The sequence below is a fragment of the Pleurodeles waltl genome, chromosome 1_2, assembly GCF_031143425.1.
Source record: "Pleurodeles waltl isolate 20211129_DDA chromosome 1_2, aPleWal1.hap1.20221129, whole genome shotgun sequence".
Taxonomy (NCBI): domain Eukaryota; kingdom Metazoa; phylum Chordata; class Amphibia; order Caudata; family Salamandridae; genus Pleurodeles; species Pleurodeles waltl.
Genome location: NC_090437.1, coordinates 1109590359 through 1109613720, shown reverse-complemented (window position 1 = coordinate 1109613720; position 23362 = coordinate 1109590359). Strand labels below are relative to the sequence as shown.

Genomic DNA, 23362 nt, shown 5'->3' with positions numbered 1-23362 from the left:
ATGTTTGGAAGAAGGTGCAGATTTGTCCATAGGTCTGCAACTGAGCCAAAGTGAGCTAATGATAGAAATACATTCCACAAACAAATTCATGGATCATTTACCAGACAGTTCAGGTTACAAACTGAGTGGTATTAGAATTGAATTATACTCAAATTGCCAAGATTTCTTCATTTTCATGGTAATCACCAGACCCGCTGCTTCTGATGTGTAATATTTAAAGCAACTTTGAAATCATAATTATTAACATTTAGAAAGAAGGGCTGATTTACACAATTTGGTCACATATGAGTAACGTTTTGAGGTTCCTTTCTTTTCATCTTATATGGGAAAATACAATTAAATGAGGACAATGAACTTCAGTGCAGCTAGAATGATTATTTTCAGTGATTTTTGGAAATATTAACAAAGTAACATAGATAAGTAATTTAAGAGCCATTTAGTCTTCGAAAAATGTATATGTGTTACAGTCTATGAATTTATGCCAAGTGTGTTTTTTTAAATAAAAACAGCATTGTCATTTCTCACAGAAATTGTTAGTCGAAAATAAAATATTTACAAAATTACATAGAAAAGAAGTTGAAGAGCTATTTATCCTCCGAAAAAAAACACATCAGCCCCCTTCTCACTTCTTGAGTTCTGCAAGAAGCTGAAGACTTGGCTCTTCATATAAGCACCTCAGGGACCACAACACTACACACATGACCAAGCGCCTGAATACCCTCTCGGGTGATTAGTGCGCTGTACAAATGAATATAGCATAATACATCAAAACTTTTCCTAGAAGTTATGTTGTACTTGCGTGATATATACTGACATGTAAAAAAAACAATACAATAATTTTTGCAAAAATGACAGTAATTGTATCACTAGAGAGAAGCACCACAAAACATGGAATAAATTGCACATTCATCTGTCTACCTTTGAATTATAAGAATAGGCTTTAAAGTTGTGCAGTACATTCCATTATTTTCCAGAGTCTTAGGGGGTCATTACGAGTGTGGCGATCCGACCACCACATTACAACTCTGGTGGTTATACCACCAGGGAACTGCTATCTCTGCCAGGATCATGGATCACGGTGGACTGGCGGTGGCGGATTACGACCTTGTTCTCCGCCAGCCTTTTCTTGGCGGTAACACCACAATGAAAAGGCTGACAGATAGCAGGTTCAGGGGCCCCCCTGCCCAGCACCCTACTGGCGACTGCATTGCCGCTGTCTCAATTATGAGGTGGAGACAATGCTGTGGCTTATTTTCCACTAGACCTGCAGGCGGAAAGTCAGGTTTCTGACCTCCAACCTAGTGGGAAACTCGTAATGACTCTGGTGGGGAGGTTGACGCGTAGGCAGCGGCCACCCTGTCGGGAGTTTGCCAGACAGGCTTTCCCATCCGCCAAACTCGAAGTGAAGCCCTTAGTGTATAAATGTTTCTTGACCGCAGTGTGTTATTTGAGCATTCATCGGTACAGGTGGTAACATGTATAGTGATTATCGTTGTATTTGTACCCACATTCTGAATCTGTTTGCCTACTATTTAGCACTGCTGCAATTCTACTAAAATAGACACAGAGACAAGGCATAAAATAGTAGTGTCATTTATAATATAAATGGTTCTCATTGTTTTGCATGTTTTTCATTTTTTAGATGACAGTGAGTATTTCAAAGCATCAAGCCTTAATTTTGTACCTGACAAAAACACATGGATAAAATTTAGTCGTCACAGCTGGTAATGACAAACAAACAGTAAGGAATTGATATAGAAATGATCAAATGAGAGATGCCAAAACTCTCAAAAATCGACTGTACTAATAGACGTTTTCTTGGTCTACCTGATTATTCAGTTTATTCCAATCTTTTCTATTTGGAAGGGCTTGTGGTTAAAAAAAAGGATAATTTCACCCAGTCCTTCAATTTCACTGCTTGTCTGATATACAAAATCTGGTATAAAAGCATAATCTTGCTTCAGTGAAAGATTTAACAAGCACTAATATGATCAGCTATACCTCCTTAACGAGCACTAATATGATCAGCTATACCTCCTGGAGGCAAATCTATCATTACCTTAGTGCCCATAGTATGGTAGACTACCATTTAGACTTAAGCAGCATCAAAGAACAACTGTCATTTAGAAATTAATTGAAATCCTTGCCATTTCTGGTTCTCCAAAGACTGTTCTATTCTTTTTAGTACCAAGATGCTCTATTGACTGAAGCTCCATAAATAATAAATTGCTAAAAATATAAATAAATAAAACTCACTTATGATCAGTTTAACTATGAGCATTTTTCTGATGAGCAATATATGCAAAAAGGTACACAGAACCCTACATAAATGTATGCCTTCTTTCACATAACAACCATAGGTATTGAGTACCATGATGCACTGGGGAGGACTGAGACAAACCTGTGACCAGTGTGTGCAACTCTACCCTCTGGCAGTGTATATACAGGAACTTGCCAGTGGGGGGAGCTCATGTTCAATTTCTATAGTGAGAGACTGCACTTTTGAGCTGGTTGGTAATTATCCAGAGACATTAACCAGCTGGTTATGTTCTCCCACCAAAGAATTATTTGCCCTTCTAAAGGGTTCAAAAGATGAAACACTGATGGGAAGGGCTAACGGCACTAGCTGCACTTCAGCACTCAAGTGACCACAAGAAGATTATAAGCTATGGAATACCTTGAACTGTATTTACTGTTATACACTAGGGATAACTGGGACAGATATGTGACCAGTGTGCCACCCACCTACTTGCATTGAGTTTCAGTGACACCCTGAGTTTATGACCTCTTTGCTGGTTAAATCCCTTAGCAATAAAGGTCACACAGTGAATCCAACTGTCATGATAATAGATTGTATATTTAATAATGAGTTTAATAATCACAATTATTGACAAGTGGTTTACAGAGTTCTAAATATTTTGATTTTATATTTATTTTACCATTTTGCCCATATTCAACTCACTGGAAGAGACAAGCTTGATTTCCTATTATGACACCATTTCAATAAATTTGCTCAATATAGTTTAAAAAGGAGCAGGGCAACATAAGGATAAAAAAATAGGAAATGTTGAACTATCAAACATTCCATGGGTTGGGCCTCTTTTCAGGCATATACCTTGTTTGCATTACCTACCTTTGGCTACTCCTTGGGTACCTCTACTCTGCCTCCGTAAACAAAGTGATTGATTATTCCAAGACTTCACCTCCTGAACGTTCAATTCTGTATTGTATTTTGGTACTGTGTCCTTATGTTCACTTTCCATAAAGCTACTGCAGAGACATTTCACTCATGTGTCTTGAGTTGAGGTGCATTCGCCATCACCACAATATACATGCCAGTACTGCTTGGAGTCAACTGAACACAATTGAAAGTGTTTTCGCGGTTTTATATGGGTCAGACTCTTTAATGTCTATTGGAACCTCTCAGATGAAACTTCTATAGTAGTTAGTGAAGCAAACCGACTGTTCACAGCATAGGCACTTATTTACAGGTTGCATTTGCATGGTGTATCAGGCTCCTTTGGTTTAGTTACAAAGGCTTTATAAATAATTTACTGTTTGTTTAATTAAATGAGTATATGTTTTACGCAGCAAATATCTTCATCTAATGGGTAATGCATACTGGAGAAAAGATATCAAACCCCTGAAAGTATTTTCAGAGCTATCCAGAGACTGTACACCTAATCCTAAGTAACAGCAGAATACTGTATCTAGCAATAGGTGTATAAACCACGATGTATGTCTACATTTTGTAAGCTTTTTCTGTCCAAGTTTCTTTATTAAAAAGTACAAGGGTGAATAGGTTATTTCGTGCCTCCTATGAGTCTTTTTCTTTCATGCTTCCACTCCTCCTACAGTTAGCAATCAGGGTTTACTTTCTTATTGTGTAAGACATGTTTTTCTATTGAGACCAGGAAGTGGATTGTACTGAAAATATTTTCTGAAATAACGCAGGACCAGAGGCCACCACCATGCAACAGATGAGGAGTCAATATTGTCTTGTTGACTCAGGCGCTGATTGCTTTGAGTCAGCAGTAGTAGGTATTTGGAAAGGTAAATTATATTTTTCCATGCAGATGTCTACTCCTGTTAAAGGAAATAGCTAAGATGCCTTTCCTGGTCACTGTTCAACACACTGAAGAAACATGTAGACCAAGTTATGACATTAGCTGCATCAAATCTTAGAGATTAGGAAACACATTTATTAACTGCCCCGCCCTAGAGATTGCTGGACATCTCTCTAAACTGAGATCAACGTTGAGCATCAGATTGTTAGAATCCAGGAGGTAGCCAACCTCATCACTATTGTATCTGCCTAAGCACCACAATAGTGCCTGTGAATACCTGGATGTGATGCCCCCATTTGTTTCAGAACTGCCCAGCACTGACGTCTCCTGGTGACTGACTGAGAAGAAATTAATAGAACGGTGTCCTGTGTGGTCATCCTGCCCCCATTCATTTTAGTGAATTATCTTAGACCTGTGATTAATAGGAGAATGGGTGTCAACTTTAGCCAAGGCCTATGTTCTAAAAAGGTATAAACCCCCGACGAGTGCCGAGACCCTGCCCCTGGTGGGCAGTTTGTTCTAAATGTAGGGCTCAGAAGGAAGTTTATCCTACAAGTAGGGTGCCAGAGAGACCAATTACATTGAAAGCAGCTATAGTCTCCGACTAACTATCTTGTTTGTTTCCAGCAGGTATTTTCCTTTGTTCTCTAAATAAAAGAATAAACAACTAAACGCTATCACTATCTTGTATGTGGGATGGACATCCTTGATTGTAATGACCATGTGCCTTTCTTGTTTTACAGCACGCTCAACAATAACAACATCACTCGACTCTCGGTGGCGAGCTTCAACCACATGCCTAAACTCCGAACCTTGTGAGTACAAGTCGGGGTTAAACTGTTGACCTCACCATTTGTCCGGCCCAGCCAAACTACTTATCCCAGACAAATGGTGCCAGCATTTCCCAGCACTGCTGCTGTTACATAGCAGGGGTGTTTTATCGAACTAGTGCATCCTTTGAGATTTTTTTCTTCATTCTGAGCTGATAAAACAGATATAAAAACTTCATTTAATGGTGAAAAGATTACTTAATGGGGCCGTCATTGGAATTATGTCACAGTAGGTCTCAAAACCGAAGCAGACAATATCAAAGGATCATTGTAGAAAACTGGTGTTGATTATTGTTAGAAGTGGGTGACTATGTAAATAAAACTGTCCTTTTCTCTTCCCTGAAGGGGTTCTTTTAAGAAAGACTGAAGTTTTCTTATTCACTAAGAACTTTTGTTGCTCCATTAGGATGACCCTTAATCCGACTGTCCGCTCAGATAAATGGGGAATATTAAGCTTTACTTCTCTACAGCCATCCGATCCAATTAAACAAAACTCTGCCTCCTGAAACCTTAGCAAAATGAAATTAGATTTCTGGACTGAGCATCTTGTTTTAATATCCATTACTGTTATTTGGTTAGGATTGAGTGCTCCGGATTAAAAGGTATTACTTTTTATAGAGGATTGTGGGAGCAATATTGTGATTTATAGAGGCATATGTCCTTCTCTGTAGTTTGGAAAACCACGAGAGCCGTTCTGGAGTAATTTACCTAATTTAGTGAATACATTTGTCTTATATTTTATTGAAGGCAAAGTGCTTTTTACCTCTTGGAGAGGAGCCATGCTCCCTGGCCACTCCCCGCCAACAGGGAGGTGACTGGCTTAATTCTTTCCCTCGCTGCCATTTGTGTCTTTTAATTTCAGGCTTTGCAGTGAGGATGGGTCCCCAGGGGCCACAAGAAGCTAATCCCCTTTACTGTGATTAAACAAAAAGAGAAGGAAGCTGAAAAGGGACGTGAAAGGAGTGTTTTATATCGGATTATTATTCGGCCTTGTTCAGCAGAAAACGAATGTGACCTGCTAAAAGGATTTAGTAGGCAGTTTCTATAGAGCCTCATAAAGACAAGACTTACTGATATTTCTAATTGGGAGCCAGATCTTTTATTAACATTTATTTCTTCTTCTTGCTGTCAGCCTGTTGCCCCTACGGGGCGATTTACTTCAAACCCTTCAGTCTTTTCCTCCCCTTTGTGCAAAAGAATTCCATGGCTGTTTTCAAAGACCTCGTGTAAGTTAGTTTCGCTCACAATGGAGAAAGTGGACAGGAATCTCAAAGACCTAATTTTATGTTAGCAAACGTCGGTTTTCTCATCACATTATTCAGGCCAGAGCTAAAATGTGTTTGCCTACTAAATGTGAATAAATGCGTGGAGAAAAAGCCTGCAGAGAAGATCCAAAATGTATACTTAAACAATGCTAAATGAGAGTGAGACCCTTGTTATCCACCAGTTGTGAAAAGCTGTTGTTCCTTGCCCTCACTAATCTAGACCTATTGACTGTGTGTGTCCCCTTTCATGTAGTCGGCTCCATTCCAACAACCTGTACTGCGACTGCCACCTCGCCTGGTTATCGGATTGGCTACGCCAGCGGCCACGAGTCGGCCTCTACACCCAGTGTATGGGACCTACCCACCTGAGGGGACACAATGTAGCGGAAGTTCAAAAGCGAGAGTTTGTGTGCAGTGGTACGTAATAATTGAATGCACTATTGTGATTGCAAACTTACTCTGTGAAATCTGTCTTTCCCCAATTTCAGCATAGTGCATTGTCCCAAGTAAAACATAGTGTGTCACTCTGCCTTAAGCCTGATTAAAGATATTCAGTTTCATATCAGATAGGATGATTTGTCAAGCAACCAATAACTTGTGATACGGTGTGTGCAAAAAAGTGGTACACACATTGCATATGTTCTCATTAGGAAGCTGTTTTCTCTAATCACCTGGAGCCTATATACAGATATTTTCACCTAAATTGTATCTAAGTTTAGAAAACAACGTGTGTGCCTTGATTGGAAAAAGACTGTATAATGTATGCCAATGCTTTCTTCAACTATTTTCGAGTAAGCATTGTTTTCTTTCAGATTGATAATTATGAAGAATGAGTAATTTGCTACTTTCGTTTGGAGCAGGGCAAGAGGGCAACTTCTCATTATCTAAGCTTTTTCTCACTCTTTTCTAAAGCAGTTTAAAAAAAAAAGATTTCCGATGTAAACGAAAAAACAAAAAGACAATTTACCTTTTACAGCATAACCTCTTTTGCAACATATTGAAGAACACATCAAATCCTCACATATAAATGTAGAGGGCCATTCTGTAAATTAAAGGGTTGTACAGTACAACACAATAAGATCATCTTTTGAATAGGAGGACTTTTCAAATTTAAAAAAACTCAAAATATGTTCTCTTCTTGAGGAAAGAGACAACAAAAGTATCTCTGTGATTCACCTTGTTAAAACCCGTGGTAAGGAAAGTGCTTCTCTCAAGGGACTGGTTTGACTATTCACTTTTCCATTGATTCGAACAGTCGGCTTTTCCCGATGTCATTGTTTTTTATTTTTATTTTTTTAATTTTTCCTATTCCTTTTTGTAGGCCAGACTAGCAGAAGTGTCAGAAGGCAGAGAAAAAACACTCTGGCCTTGGTGAGCGTCTCTCATACGAAGTGGGACAGATAGAGATATTTACAAGTATTGAACCAAAGGTTCTCCTTCAAAACCCTGTGTCCTACACACGTGGTTTATTACAAACTTTACCATTTATGCCTCAAAGATAGATTCTTTAAACACACTTAAGCGTGCCATTCTTAAGAGGAGCCTGGGTGTTACCATTGAGACACAAGAGTACATAACAGAAAGGCATGTCATCATTGAAATAGAAATATATAATGTGGTGTTTTCTCATACAGCACACTCTGCACGAGAACAGTGTATGACCCCTGTAGCTAGCAATAAAAAGCAGTGAGTATTTTTTCACCTGAACACATTTTGTGCATCATTGATGAAAAATGTAACTGCGTGTAGGTATTAAGTGTATATATACAAATATGGATATTAGTAATCTATAAGCAACACAACAGAGCATTGTAACAGAAGGAGGATGGAAGGCATTAGGCTGTGTGCATCAAAGGGGGATAAACTTTTCGGAAACAAGGAAATTATCACCAAAGAAAGTGTAGCAATGAAAGGCAATGTATAGAGCCAGCAATAAAAAGAAGTCTGTTTTTGGAACAATTTGATAATAATTTGCTACAAATGCACTAAAGTCTATAACAATAATGACAAAGTGATTATCATATATCACAATGTATTTTTTCTGGATGTGTTAACATTAGGCCTTATTATTACCTAACTAATTAGAACCCATTTTATCATATTGGAAAGGATGAAGGGCTGAGATTGCCCACCGGGGATTCAAACCTACAACTTTTTGAGCTCTGAGTTAAAACTTGGCTGCTAGGCAATCCCACTGTCTTATAAATTAGATTTAAATAGTGGACTGAGAAAGTGTAGGTCATATCTCTTAAAAGTGCGTGAAGGCCATCCTGAAATATGCAGGTTTTCTGGCAACTATTTCAGGATTAAAAACAGGAAATTTTACTTTTTCCGTTTTAAAATAAACGAAACTTTTTAAAAATGTTTCATTTATTTTGCTAAAAAAATGCAAACTGACTTTCCCTGGATAATTTCGCAACATAAAATTATTTTACCGGTAGATTGTGCCAGAGCTCAAACTGGACAAAAACAATTATTATTTTCCATTTTCAGTAACCACATGATTCTGAGGCTTGTCGAATTCTGGCCGCAGAATTTAAATTTAACACGCTTCTAGTACTTAACTTACACTTTTAGCTGTAAAACATGTACTTTTTTGTGCCTTGTTTAGGTAGATATGCAGAATTTCCCTGATGTGTCCAACTTGTAAAACAAAGTTCAACTGTGGTCGCCATAAGATTTCTGTGCTTGTTTTTCATGTATTTTGTCTGATGTGGTCGTCATTGTAAACAAAACATATGCCTAGTTATACCATATAAAACATTTATTAGTGACTAATGTTGTTTGAGATTTTCTCTGCCAAGAACGTTTGCAGACTATTGGCACACAAACATTTCTAGAATGCTGCAGGGCTTTATCTGCATTCCAATACATTAATGTTGTAGATTTGTCATTGTAGCTAACTTAAGGCACAGTGATGTATTTGCAGTTAGTCATTGTTATCTATATATTTCATGTAAACCGAATTGTCTGTGAAACTGTATTTATTTGACTTATTAATATCTCAACATTATCCTTATAGAATAAAATTATAAATGTCGGGACCTATCAAGCTTTAATAAGAAATTCAACGTCATAAATGAAATGTTAAAGGTGTCTAAGGCCCTGATCACGAGTGATATTTATTGCACCAGATAAAATTTGAATCCCCAGGTTTCAGATTTTATTGGGTGTGATAAACTGCAGGTATTCTGCATTTTTTGGTAATAGCATGCAGATTTTAGTGTTTATTGCGCCCAAATCCCCATATCACAGTAAATACCCTACTCTTTTCCCCTGCTAAATTCCAGCAAGTATAATATATTGAAATTTACCAAAAAGTAAGAACTTAGCCGCACATAGTAATATGGGTGGAGTAAAAACTCTCTGTAACTCAGAATTTCGACCAATACGCAACAGGGGTTTGCGCATGGATTGGAAATCTCTGATCCACTCATAATCAGGGCCTAAATGGTTCACACTGCATGGTTCACATCTTCAAAGCACTACAGTCTCCTTCAGAATTATGTCTGCATATACTAGTATGTTTTTGTGTGTTCCTAACAGAATGACTAACTCTTCAAAGCTAACCCACTTTCTCTGTTTTTCCCTTTATTGATGTCTTCTAGATGAGGAAGAAGGCAAGTTATCATTCCTTTTACTTTAGATTGAAAAACAGTCAGTTGCTCCTTCAAATTGATATTTCAGCCTTGTAGATGGTTTGCCATTGCAGTATATGAATGTGTGCTAGTGTCCAGGGCTTACACCAAAGACATTTTACTTTTAAAATATTGTTAATTGGCATTTTGAGATACAGTAATATCATCATGTAAAAAAGGCTTTCCTAATACGAAGGACACTTATAACATTTGTACATGGCTTAATGTTAGTAACAATTGGGCACGTCAATTGAAACTGATTCTTACTTCACAGCCAGACTTAGTAAGATCTCGTAAAAATGCATATGGTAGAAAATATTACGAACAAATCATTGCACCCATGCTTTCCAATTTTGGCAAAAACAGCTTGGCAGTAGAAAGTTTTACTCTAAAAAAAATGCTGTTGCATATTTGCCGAGAGCATGTTGCTTGTTGCCAGTGTGGCAGTACATTTTCTTTTCTTGGCTACCTTTTCATAAATGGTCCTGTGCAAAACCAGTGCAAGGGCTGCTCTCCTTCTCCTTCAGCCTAAGAAGAAAACCAATGCAGCGGACATGAACTCGCGTATCGAATTCATAAGCCGCAGTGGGCCATGCGGGTGGAGTGACTGCGGTCTATTCCCATAGCCAAAACCCCTTGTTCGTCCACACACATGAATCAATGTTTGCATTTCTCTACACTGGCCTTTCACTGCGAGGGTATACATGTGTTGCTGTAAACCACTGCACATGCTCATAAAGCTAGTGTTAATGTTTCTTCAGGTGCAGTACCAAGAGCTCAGTTTGATGGCAGTAAAGCACTATTCGAACCTCCTGTAGAGCAATAGACCATTGTAATAGTGTGCTGTATAACATGTCACATAGCGCATAAAAATTATGGCCAGGTGAGACGAATAGTTTTCCTAAGATCAACAGTAAAATGTATCTTGAATGAGCATGTGAGACAGAAAAAGACAGTCTGCAGATGCACTGAGGTGATTGCTTATAAATAAAATTAATAAAGGAACTAGGAGTACATTTGGACTGCATTAGTACACTTGAAGTAGTGTGCTCCAGGTTCACTTGGTACCCAGTAAAAAAAGGAACAGAAGGCACATGCATACTGCAGTCAAACACACCTCAAATAGAATAATACAAATGAAATTTAATGCAGATATCTATACAGACTCACCTTGCCTATATGACTATTAACCATCACAAAGCAGAAGAGACATTTGCCAGAGCAAATGCTTGCTTGATGAGAGGATGACCAAATTTGGGGCTATTCTGTAAAGGTTATTTTTGGACCAGTCTGTCCTCCTCGCATCCCAAAGAAATAATAAAAAGCTGTTCATTGAAATGGGACAAGCCATTACTATGTTGGGAACTGTGACTTCTGCTGATGATGCCAGGAGGCAGATCAAAGTAGCTAGTAAGTGCAGTGTGATGTAGAGCCCATCATTGAACTTACCTAAAGTTAGAAACAATCTTAAGCTGGAGATCACTGTGTAAATAGATTGTTAGAAGCACACCTGTTAGGCATGTGGCTGCTTGCTCAAAACAAGCATTGGCAATGCACGTAGGTCCGGCTTTAATGCGCTGCATGCTTCCTGCACTCTCTTCACTTACGCTTACACAGGAACATTGCTCATTTTGGACTCACAAAGGCACTGTCCTCACTTGGAACTCGCACAACATTCACCCTGCACTTGCAATATACACTAAAGGGAAGACACTCCCCTCACCATGCACTTATACAGGCACACCTTATTCTTCACTGACACAAGAACTCCATCACCCTGCAGTCAATACACACTGCTCACCCCGCACTCACACAGAGTATCATGCACTCACACTGCTCAACCTACAATCACTTGGCCACTCCCCTCACCCTACACTCTCACACAAGCACTCTTTTCACCCTGCACTCACACTCAGTAGCTACCGGCCAAAGGGCGCTACAACGTTTACATTCAACTGGACTGTTACTTGGCCATTCTTTTTTTTAATAATTATATTTACTGTCGTTTTTTTTTTTTAAATAAAAGAGAATTGAAAACAAACTGACAGTGTTTTGCATAGATAAGTCCATTAACATACACCACATACATCATTCAAAAATCTGGAAATGTCTCAACGAAGGAGAATGATTCCCCCCTGGACCCAAGCAGCTTGCTGTGTCAGGTATTATCATCCATATCACCTGTTGAATCACTGAAGTTACACCAAGGGCCCGCCGCTCCCCGGATGCGCCTGTGCTTGTTGGTGCACCCCCTCTCCCTGTAGAGAGGGGGAATCTATCTCCTTCCATTGTCTAGCTATGTTTGTCAAGTCAACAAGTAGGGTCACCTCCACCAATGTTTGAGATGCAGTTGAACTCCCTAATCCTCCACGATGCCTGTAAAGGAGAATTTGGGGTCTAAGAGTACATTCTCTCCAAGAAGGTGATGAATAATATCCCAATACCTAACTAACTTATGGCACTGCCATTTTGTGGATAAGTGTGGTCTCTGGGAGATCACATCTGAGGCATGGGTGACTCAGGGCAGGCCTCATCTTGGAAAGTCATGCAGGGTGGTAGTAAACACTATGTAGGTAAGTAAGCTAGATGAGATGGAGTCTGGATGAAATCACCATAGTACAAAGGTCATCCGAGCCCACATTCACTCTTCAACTCCCAACATTCCCACATCCTTCTCCCAGCTCAAATGAAGCCTATCGAATATGCCCTGAATGGTAACTATTAGCAATTTCTAAAATTCTTGATATCCTTTTATTACCTGGGGGTTCGACTGTAAGTTTGGCCTCGAGTGAGATTTGTTAACTGGTCTAGCTGGTCTGTAAGCTCCCAAAATGTGACGCATCTGTAAGTAGCGGTAAAACTGACTGCTCAAAAAATCAAATTCACTTGAAAGCTGTTGGAAAGTTTTAATACACTTCACATCCCCAGTTGCCCCATATTTGAACAAATCATTAAGGTCCCAAGACTAGAACCCCTCTAGAGGCGACACTTATGGCATCCATGTGGCATCCATGTACCACACCAGAGCAGGGTCCACCTTGTAAGGGAACTCCAGCAGCCCAGGTACCGAAGCACCGAGTACCAACACTGGAGGGGTAATGTGGTAAAAGTAGGAAGTGAATGGTGGAATAGAGATCCATATAAAAAGGAAAGTGCTCCATCGGGCTCCAGGAGGGCTAGCTCCAGCCGATTCATTGGGTCGTATCTATCCCTATAAAGCCAGTCATTGAGTGTCAGCATCAGTGCTGCCCAGGAGTTTGATTATATATTCGGGGTCCCAAGGCCCCCATCCTATCAATGTTACTCGGCCATTTCTGCACTTCTGTCAGACCCCATCATACTTTTGTTGAGATTGTAACAATAATAAAGTGCCCCACCGTTTCCCAGTACTCTTGTTTCTATAGTTTACAATCGCTCATCGGGCTCTGGCTTTACCGGATAGCTGCGTAAAACCTATTCCTGGAAGCTACATTTAGCGCCATTGTCTCAGTAGTGGTAAACTCTGTCTGCGGCCCTGCAGAGAAGTGAAAATGTCAGCATCTTGGGTACGCCATGTGTATGGCTCACTAGTTTAATGGGGAGCTATATTATTGTTTATAATAATAACCAGGGCCACTGGAATTATGCGGCAGAAGAGGGTCAAATTATGTGTTGGGTAAATTATGTGTCAAGAAAAGGTTAATTAAGTGGCATAATGTGGCACATTTTGTAAAAGTATTACTTCATTATTTCATTTTATTTTAACTTGGTAACACTGTCAGGATATTGGCTGCACCTCATTAGTTCCTGTTTAACACCCAAATATATCAATAAGCATCAGAAACTTAAACAGTCCAGCTTTGCTAAAGGCCTTCCATTATGCGGCAACAAGCATCACTGCATTTTTTTCATAACTTTTGAACACTTAGGCCCTCATTCTGACCTTGGCGGGCGGCGGAGGCCGCCCGCCAAAGTCCCGCCGTCAGATTACCGTTCCGCGGTCGTAAGACCGCGGCGGTAATTCTGACTTTCCCGCTGGGCTGGCGGGCGGTCGCCTTCAGACCGCCCGCCAGCCCAGCGGGAAAGAGGCTTCCACGATGAAGCCACCCGTCGCGTATTTCACTGTCTGCGCAGCAGACAGTGAAATACATGTAGGGGCCCTCTTACGGGGGCCCCTGCAATGCCCATGCCAGTGGCATGGGCACTGCAGGGGCCCCGCGACCCCCCCTACCACCATCCGGATCCCGGCGGTCCGACCGGCGGGATCTGGATGGCGGTAGGGGGGGTCGGAATCCCCGCGGCGGTGCAGCAAGCTGCGCCGCCGCGGAGGATTCAATGGGGCGGCGGTACACTGGCGGGACCCCGCCAGTGGTGCCGGTCCGACCGCGGCTTTACCGCCGCGGTCGGAATCCCCATTGGAGCACCGCCGGCCTGTCGGCGGTGCTCCCGCGGTCCTCCGCCCTGGCGGTCAAAGACCGCCAGGGTCAGAATGACCACCTTAGTGCTAGAAACCATTTATTTTGTTCGAATCTGCAGATTATGCGACAGATGATGGACTATGTGGGAATTGCGGCAAATCTTTAATTATACGAAAATCGCCGCGGCCACACAATCGTATATTTCCAGTGGCCCCGATAATAACGTACCAAAGAGCGGGTTCTAGTGTTCATTCTGAAAGTTATTACTTCCCGGTGCTCCGCGACCTGACACTGAATTAAAATGAAGCACAGTGAATGAGGTTGAATTGCATCAGGTCACACAATTTGGTAGGTGGGTAACATAATATCTGGCACATGGTTTTAAACAATACAACTCTGCCACTGGATGGCTTGTGCTCACTTATTTTATCAACTAGATTTTTATCCTTAATCCAGGTTTGGTAGAAACAATATATCTGTTAGATGTAGAAGCCGGACCTATTCATCCACCTTTCTGAATCTTTTCAGGAAGCCCAGGCCATTTCCTGTTGTAGACCGTTTGGAACATAAATGCCCTCTGAGCCTCAGATGGAGCTGATGTAACTGGACTCTTAATCTATTTGCATAATTATGGGATCTGTACAGCTCTGATGGTAATCCAGCTAGAGCGTGATGCCACTTACCCGAACTACTAGGATTCTGCAGCATTTTAGATAAAATAACATATATCAAAACTGTTCAGGACACTGTCGGTTATTACACTGTAAATAGGCGTTTTAGTAACACGCCTTTAAGACCCATCGGATTAACCCACTCTATCGTGTAAATACATAATATTAGCTCGCTAGGTTAGGGCTTTTAACTAATAAGAGCTGCTTTCTTGAGCTGGAGATTTTTGTAATCATGGCACCGAGACCATCAATATTCAAGCTTTAAACGATGCACTGTATGTGTTGTGATTGTCTGAGGAGCTATGTTACTGACTGTTCACTATTGAACCGTTATCTCTGTATAGGGACACCCTAAATGAACCTCTACAAGTTACTCTCGCTTCACTAGTCACTCAGTTCCCACTCCAAAGAGAACACTGCAGCTCTTTCTCGAGGTTAGCAAACTCCAGACACTGTAAAACGTGGTTAAAGTCGTGGAAATGATTCCTGAAATGTTAGTCTCGACAGAAAGCACCACAGCTCAGACAGACAGCGCAGAAGGAAACCCTTCTTTCTTAAAGGACACAGCCCTTCGGCAGCCTCAAATACAGGAAAATACACCCAAACACCTTTCTTTTACTGAAGCATTGCCAATAGGCCGTGAGTCACAAATTATTTTCAAATGTACATCTTTCGATTCAGCAACCATTCAGATTCATCCCATCTAACTGCCACTCTTGAAAGAGACCACGCACACGTGTGAAAGGCAAGGCTGGAGTCAGGTAACAGACAGCAGCAATTTCACCCCAAAGTACGCTGATTTATGCAAGATCACACAATATGTTAAGTGGGGAAACCGAGATAAAGGTATATGTCATTGTTAAGTGAGTAATAGGTACAGGCGACAACCATGCAAGTAACTCAGTGCTTTCTCACTGAACATAAAGATGCTTCAGCTAGGATCTCATTCGCTCCTTGGCCTCTCTGCTGGTAGTGTGATAGAGTGAAGAGATGCCCCTTATTGGAATATAATGTAAAAATGGGGGAAGGGACCGGGAGATTGATTGGTCCAGTGTACGCTCTCCCTACAATAATACAAAACGACCAAAGTACACTGTTCCATAAAGAAGAAGCTCTAGGGGGATCTGAAAAATCAGGAGCAAGGGCCCTCAAGCATCACAATGGATGGCTGGTATCATCATTGGGTATTGCTCCTCGTCAAGCCGGCAGTGCAATGCCTGACGGTCTCCCCGTATAGAGGAGAACTAAGCCGTGCGTATGTTAGTTACTGGTGAATACTAACCATATCAAACGGGCATGCCTACATTCAAGCACCAGTACGTGAAGGAGAGAACAAGAAGAAACAAGGGTAAAATTGGTTACTCATCCCTACATATATCATCAATTTAATCAATAGTCAGGGATGAGGCCAAAATTAAAAACCAGGGGGAAGTAAATCTTGAGTGGCAATGCTCAATTACTTCTAATGGACAAAAAACTCGGAGGGATAACCATCTAGGCATCTACCTCAAACAGGGTCAACATGTTTCGCGTCGGGTGGTCCCCACGGATCCAGTGACGCTTCATCAGGACCAAAGAAAATTTTGTAAATATAAAGCTCTACTCCAATTAAACCAATATGGTGTTGTAATCAAAACTCCATTAGCCAGTCACTTACATTTGAGGAATACTAGGCTAAGTCGCAGTCAGGTCGCCCACCCCCAAGTCGGGACTAGGCTCCTTGGTAAACACGCCCCAAGGACTCGGTTATCAGTATAAATCACCGCCGGTCCGGATTCTGGACCTACCCTCCGGGGACGTGAAACCGCAATGCGACCTGACTGCGACTTAGCCTAGTATTCCTCAAATGTAAGTGACTGGTTTTTAATTTTGGCCTCATCCCTGACTATTGATTAAATTGATGATATATGTAGGGATGAGTAACCAATTTTACCCTTGTTTCTTCTTGTTCTCTCCTTCACGTACTGGTGCTTGAATGTAGGCATGCCCATTTGATATGGTTAGTATTCACCAGTAACTAACATACGCACGGCTTAGTTCTCCTCTATACGGGGAGACCGTCAGGCATTGCACTGCCGGCTTGACGAGGAGCAATACCCAATGATGATACCAGCCATCCATTGTGATGCTTGAGGGCCCTTGCTCCTGATTTTTCAGATCCCCCTAGAGCTTCTTCTTTATGGAACAGTGTACTTTGGTCGTTTTGCCTTATTGGAATATGCCTGGTCCTAATAAACTGCCGTGTGACGTACCCTACCTCTCGTCCCTCTGGCCCTCACTCTTGTCCCCAAATTGACCTCTCACGTTCTCTCTTTGGTTACCAACTCTAGATCCCCCCCCCTCCCCCAATTCAGAGCCGAGTTGTATTAGGCATATAGATGGGTAAGGCAGAAGGCGGTGTCAGCTACAGTACACGTTGCATAACCATAGAGGTGTTCAAACTATCTGCTCATTTATTCCTTGGCCTCTTTGCTGAATGCACAGCGCGACGGTAACCACAGTGGTGTTCCTTCTCCAGAGAGACAGTAACCGTAAAGGTGTTCACACTACATGCCCTGTGGCCTCTCAGGTAAGTGGATCAGTCACTGCATACCCTACAGGTGTTTATATTACATGCTCATTAGAGCAGAGGACGCAATACCAGGATGTACATCTATTTGGAGCGATACTGCGTTTTTTAGTGCCCCCCCACCCCTTCCCGGAAACGGAAGTTGGTACACAATCCCCCAGTGTTTAAGTCATTCTCCCCAACTAAGTACCCGCTCAACTGATTATTCACATGTGCCAGCTCCTATGGGATTGGTTGTGAGCATCTGAGCTCTTACCAGCTCACTGTAGTTAAGGCGGGTCCCTCTTTTGCCCAACTCGCTAAGGTTCACAAAACCTGTAGATATCAGCCTCCCCATACTGCCAGCCTTCTTGAGCTATCTCCTGTTCCCCTCACCTCAAGCAGAAAGGACAGATGGGGCCCCCAACACCACCCCGGCCTTTCGCCTCCTCCCAAACATGGGATTCCCGAGCTCCATATGAGTGCCCATCCCTCCCACCATCTGCACTCCCTCGGCTGCCTACCAACTGGCCGCACACTCCCCAGCCTTTACCTTCTTTCAGAACCACCCTTCCTGGACACCCACTTTTTCCAAATAGGTAAAAGGCACTCCTTGGAAATATGTTGAAGCTGTTTATTAAGTCACCAAAGACCCCTGACGCAGCCTTCATCAACTGTCCTCTGTCTCCCACTCCTGGAATCCTCCCTCCAGTTACATTCTACATTCCATAGCTTGTCAGGAGCAGTACAATGAAAATAAAAGTACATAGAATAGATTGTCACGCTACCGTGTGCTCCCTTTTTGTGGCCCAAGGGCATGTTTGCCTCAGAACTCGTGGCTATAATAGGGTGTGAGCGCACAGGAAAAGAGATTCCCTCATTTGCACGAGGCCTCGCTCCATGCACATAAGTTAGCACCCACTCACAATAGCGCGGCCACTACATGTGTGCCAGCACTATCAGTATTACAGAAGGGGATGCACAAGCGCTTGCGTCCCATTCTTTAATAACAAAGTGCCCCAGGAGTGCCCAAAGCAGGGGGCAGAAGCCCATTGTTCCCCTACTGCACCTTGTGTAATACCCCCTAGATTTACTGTGGCAATTCTCCTGGGGTACGGTCGGCTCAATACAACACTCACCCCATTTCAAACCATAGGGTGCTTAATCTCCGCATCCCATCCTCGTTGCCACTTTTCCAAATAGGTAAAAGGCACTCCTTGGAAATATGTTGAAGCTGTTTATTAAGTCACCAAACAAAGACCCCTGACCGCAGCCTTCAACTGTCCTCTGTCTCCCACTCCTGGAATCCTCCCTCCGGTTACATTCTACATTCCATAGCTTGTCAGGAGCAGTACAATGAAAATAAAAGTACATAGAATAGATTGTCATTTGACATGTCACAAGATATAACACCACTCACATAAGTTCAGGCGACAATTACGCTGGCAGCCCAGACCTAAAAAATATGTGTGCGTCGTTTGGCCACAATTTACCCTAAAGAACTCGGACATACTGATCAGATTTAGGGCAGTGTACTTTTAGGTCCGGTGTTAGGCAGTGCTTAATTTGTAAATAAAAATGTGGCGGTGCCCAAAGCCCTCCTCTTAAACACGCGGCTGCTGCAATTAAATGTGCGAACACGGAATACTGAGGCAGCGTAATCCTGAAGCCATCTCAAGCCTCTCTGATACATTTACAGCCACTCCCTGCCCCATTCAACACCTCTAGTTGCTTTTTACTTTCTCCCTTTGGGACGCTTTTTTGTTTTCCTCTTCCTCCGTCTTTCCCATGTGTGTCTTTTCTCGCAGCAAATGCTTGAGGCAGAAAAATAAGCCACAGCCCTAAAAAGTAAGTGCCGGTGCTCAGCCCCAGAAACAACAAGCACAAATTAAGCACTGGTTAGGTTTGTGTCCGTTCTATAAAGGTAATGAGCACGGGCATGTTTTGTGTACATCTATGAAACCCAGCGGCGTGAACTCGCTAACTCCCTGTTCTTTGAAGCCACTTTTGACACATTCACCTCCCAAGTACATATGATTTCACCAAGCCTGCTGAGAGCACCATAAACTGAAACTGCTTGAATTAAAAAAAAAGTACAGCATGAGTTGGGGGAGAGAGGGCAAATGAGAATTGGAGCTGAACTCAATTCGTTAAAAGTGACGTTTCTTTTTCAAGTAGTGTTTAGCAATCCCTCCTGGCCGGAAGGATGCAGGCGATGGTATGCTCAAGATGTGTAAAGTGTAACCGAAAAGTACAGCATGAGGAGTTCACTCTCCTCTTTCCCTCAGCAGTGGATCTTTCGGCGTCACTTTGCGGCACCCCTAGGCCCTCTTTTTTTGCTGCTGATTGAAATCTGAGCTGCAGGACATGCTCCCAGTATCACCTGGGAGTGCTCCTTAGGGGACTTCCTCAGGTTCTTTTGTGGGTCATGGGTTTATTTCCTGCGCTGCATTTCACCTACTTTTAAAATTCTGTTTGTAATTTTCCTGTCTCTTTTGATTTACGTCACGCCGTGCCAGCGCTGTAAGAGGCAGCTCCTTGCTGCTGAACCTCACAGATTCTGCGAGTGTGGAGCTCTCTGCCTGGTCTTTTCTGGCCTGAGAAAGCTGGAATTAAAGTTTGCAAGCAAAGGGAAGGGAAGCCCACCAACTATTTCTCACATGTGTACAGCGATGTGTGTATGGACACTCTAGTGCCCGTCTCTGGATACGAGACCCCCCTTACAAAGGATGGCGTCACTGCCGTCATTAGCTCATACCTCATTCATTTCATGTGGAGAAAAGGTGCAGTGTGTTTTACATAACATGACGTTTGGAAACTTCGCCAGGGCAATTAAAATTTAGCACAGGGCGAGTCTCAAGTCCATGGGAATGTGCGGTACTGAGAGGAGCAAGCTCTCCCTTCTCACTCATCTGACTGACCATTCTCTTCCTCTTCCTTCTAAAACCAGGCACCTCTCCTTCCTCTTCCTCACTGGCATAAACACATGTTGACCACTTGCAATTGGTTTCTACTGAAGCCACTCGATACATATTTTTGTCAATCCTGAATTATATTTGTCAGTTGTAAAAGAATAACAGTCGCTTTTCAAACCACAATAACCAGTTCCAAAATTTGACAGCAGTAAGTGGACTTTTCCCATAACTTCATCACTTGTCAAAAACAAATGTTTGGAGCTCGATCCAGTGGTACCCATTTGTAACTAGTCTACTTAAACTTCCTTCATGGATTTTGAATGAAAAGTTAGAGCTTCAAAGGAATGTTTTCAGCATGGGAGCAAATGTTTTTCAATCAGAGGTGTATATTAGCCACTTTTGATTAAACATGAACTAGTTGCTTTGATTTAGTGGACGTTTCATAAGGGACTGGTGTCTCTATTTCTTCCCCAGGCCATACCAGCTTTCCCTCCACCTGTTAGGCTGGTGTCTGTGAAACCCCGAGAGAGCTGTGACTTAGTCGTTTCTGTAACAGGCACAGACTGGTACCAACATTTACAAAGCCCAACTAATCTTGGAAAGGCATACACCCTTTAGGAAATCTCTAGGATTTTGACTCCTCATACATCACTTACTCAACAGTATCCATACTCCAGATTAATAGCAACATGCTTACAAAGAATACTCCCACAAATTTGCAGCTACATAGTGCATTAAATAGCTGCCACTGCTAGTCATGTATGTGGTAGGTTAGGCTGGCTTGCTGTGCATCATTGTTTCCATGGATAGGGGCTGCATATGGATTTGACTGTGTTCGTCCTATTAACAGTTAACTTGTCCAACCCTTTCATTCAGATAAGGAGTTAGGGCATTCTGCACTGCTTCGTCCATTTGTTTCTTGCTACCCCCATGCTTGAGGTATTTGTTTAGGTATGGTAGTCCACCAGGTTGATGTGCTTACAAATGCACAGTTTGCCTCCACAGGCCTTGAAGATGTAACCTTAATACTGATCTTGCTACTTTGTTTTGGTCAATCGTACTGACCCTTTGGGCTTCGAATGCACAATGCTTCCATTTTCTTACGATAATGGCATTACTCCTAGTCCTACTCCCTCGCCTTCCTTTTAACCAATGAGGCCTCCTGCCTCCCCCCTAGACCCTCCCTTCCCCTTTCAAACCCCCCCCCCCACCCTTATCCCCTCCTGTACAAAAACCAAGCCCAAGCCGCAACTCGGACAGTCCGTACCGGGAGGGTGGGAGGGAACGGAAAAGGAAGGCGAGGGAGTAGGACTAGGAGTAATGCCATTATCGTAAGAAAATGGAAGCATTACCTCCCGTCCCTCCCTCGCCTTCCTTTTAACCAATGAGACATAGCAAGAAAAACACACAGGAGACGGACATCGAGTTGCAAGACCCTTAGTTAATATCCTGCACCAAGAACATCCCAAACATTCTCTCATAGAGGATAAGACCCGGTGACCAAACACCGACTCCAAACCACCCAAGTCCGACAGCCTATAATGACGCACAAACGCCGAAGGAGAAGCCCAAGTGGCGGCCCTGCAAATCTCCACCACTGAAGTCCCCTGAAGCTCTGCCACCGTCGCCGCCATGCCTCTGGAAGACCTCCCCTGAATCCCTAGAGGAGGAACCACCTCTTTCAAGGAATAGGCCAACAGAATCAAAGATCGAACCCACCGACTCAAGGAAGCCGTGGAAGGTTTCTCACCTTAGCGCGCCGGACCAAAAGTAACAAACAGTGAATCCCCTGTACGAAAAGGAGCCACCACCCGCAGATACTCCAACAAAACCCTACGTACATCCAACAAATGCAAACGGACCTCCTCCCCTGATGAGGGATCCGGACAAAATGAAGGAAGGATGACCGCCTGCCTGGAATGGAACGAAGAATTGACTTTTGGAATAAAGGAAGGCACCGGAACCAGAACCACCCTATCGGGAAAAATCTTACAAAAAAGGAAAGGAACATGCCAATGCCCCCAATTCCCCCAACCGACGAGACGAAGTAATGGCAACCAAAAAGAACGTCTTCAAAGATAGACGTCGCAAATCATAGTCCCCCAATGGGTCAAAAGGGGCCCCCGTCAACACATCCAAAACCAAGGACAGATCCCATGAGGGAAAAGAACGTACCGGGCGAGGAAATAAATTAATAAGCCCCTGAAAAAATCCAGGCATCAATCGCCCTTCAACTTGAAGATTACGCCATGGTCCCTAAATGCCTGAATAGCCGCCCACTGTACCCGAAGAGAAGCCACTGACAACCCTAAACGAGCACCGTCCTGCAGGAACTGCATCACCTCAAAGAGAGAAGCGCAGGAAGGATCCAACTCACGACTTAAGCACCAAGACGAAAACACCTTCCACTGTCTACCATAAGAAAGCAAAGTTGAACGTCTCCCTGAAGCCAGCAAGGTAGAACTCAAAGCCACTGGCACCTAACAGAAACGCCCTGAATAGTTGAAACGGAGGGAACGCATATAAAAGGCCCTGCGGCCAAGGACATGACATCCCGTCCACCTCCCATGCTTGGGGACACCGAAACCGGGAGCAGAAGCACTCCACTATCGCATTCTCTACTGACGCAAACACATCCAGCACTGGAAGACCCCAAAGCCGAACCAGATGCCGAAACAGAGACCTCCGGAGAGAGAAAAGTTGAGAGGAAGGAATCACTCTGCTCAGTAGATCCGCCCGAACATTTACCACTCTCGCCGAATGACATAAGCCTCGGCCACTAAGTCGTCTGTGCGAACCAGAACCGCCAACCCCCTCAGGGAATCCTGGAAATGGACCAGAGCCAGGAATATAGCCCGCAATTCTCGCCAATTAGATGACCGACTCGCCTCCCGAGGGGACCAAAACCCCCGAATCTGAGCTGACCCCATCCATGCCCCCCAACCGGAGAGGCTGGCATCCGTCGTCACCACCACGGGTCTCAGAGGTGACAAAGACACCCCTACCCTCAGGTGGTCTGCATCCAACCACC

General features: G+C 42.9%; 1 protein-coding gene across 2 annotated transcripts in view; it reads left to right on the top strand.

Moving 5' to 3' along the window:
- SLIT2 (slit guidance ligand 2) overlaps positions 1–23362 on the top strand; it is a 598494-nt gene that overhangs the window by 365857 nt on the left and 209275 nt on the right. For both annotated transcript variants that reach the window (XM_069202176.1, XM_069202175.1), the window contains exons 7-8: positions 4811–4882; positions 6416–6579. In XM_069202176.1, the coding sequence (XP_069058277.1) occupies positions 4811–4882; positions 6416–6579 (236 nt within the window). The remainder of the gene's footprint in view (positions 1–4810; positions 4883–6415; positions 6580–23362) is intronic.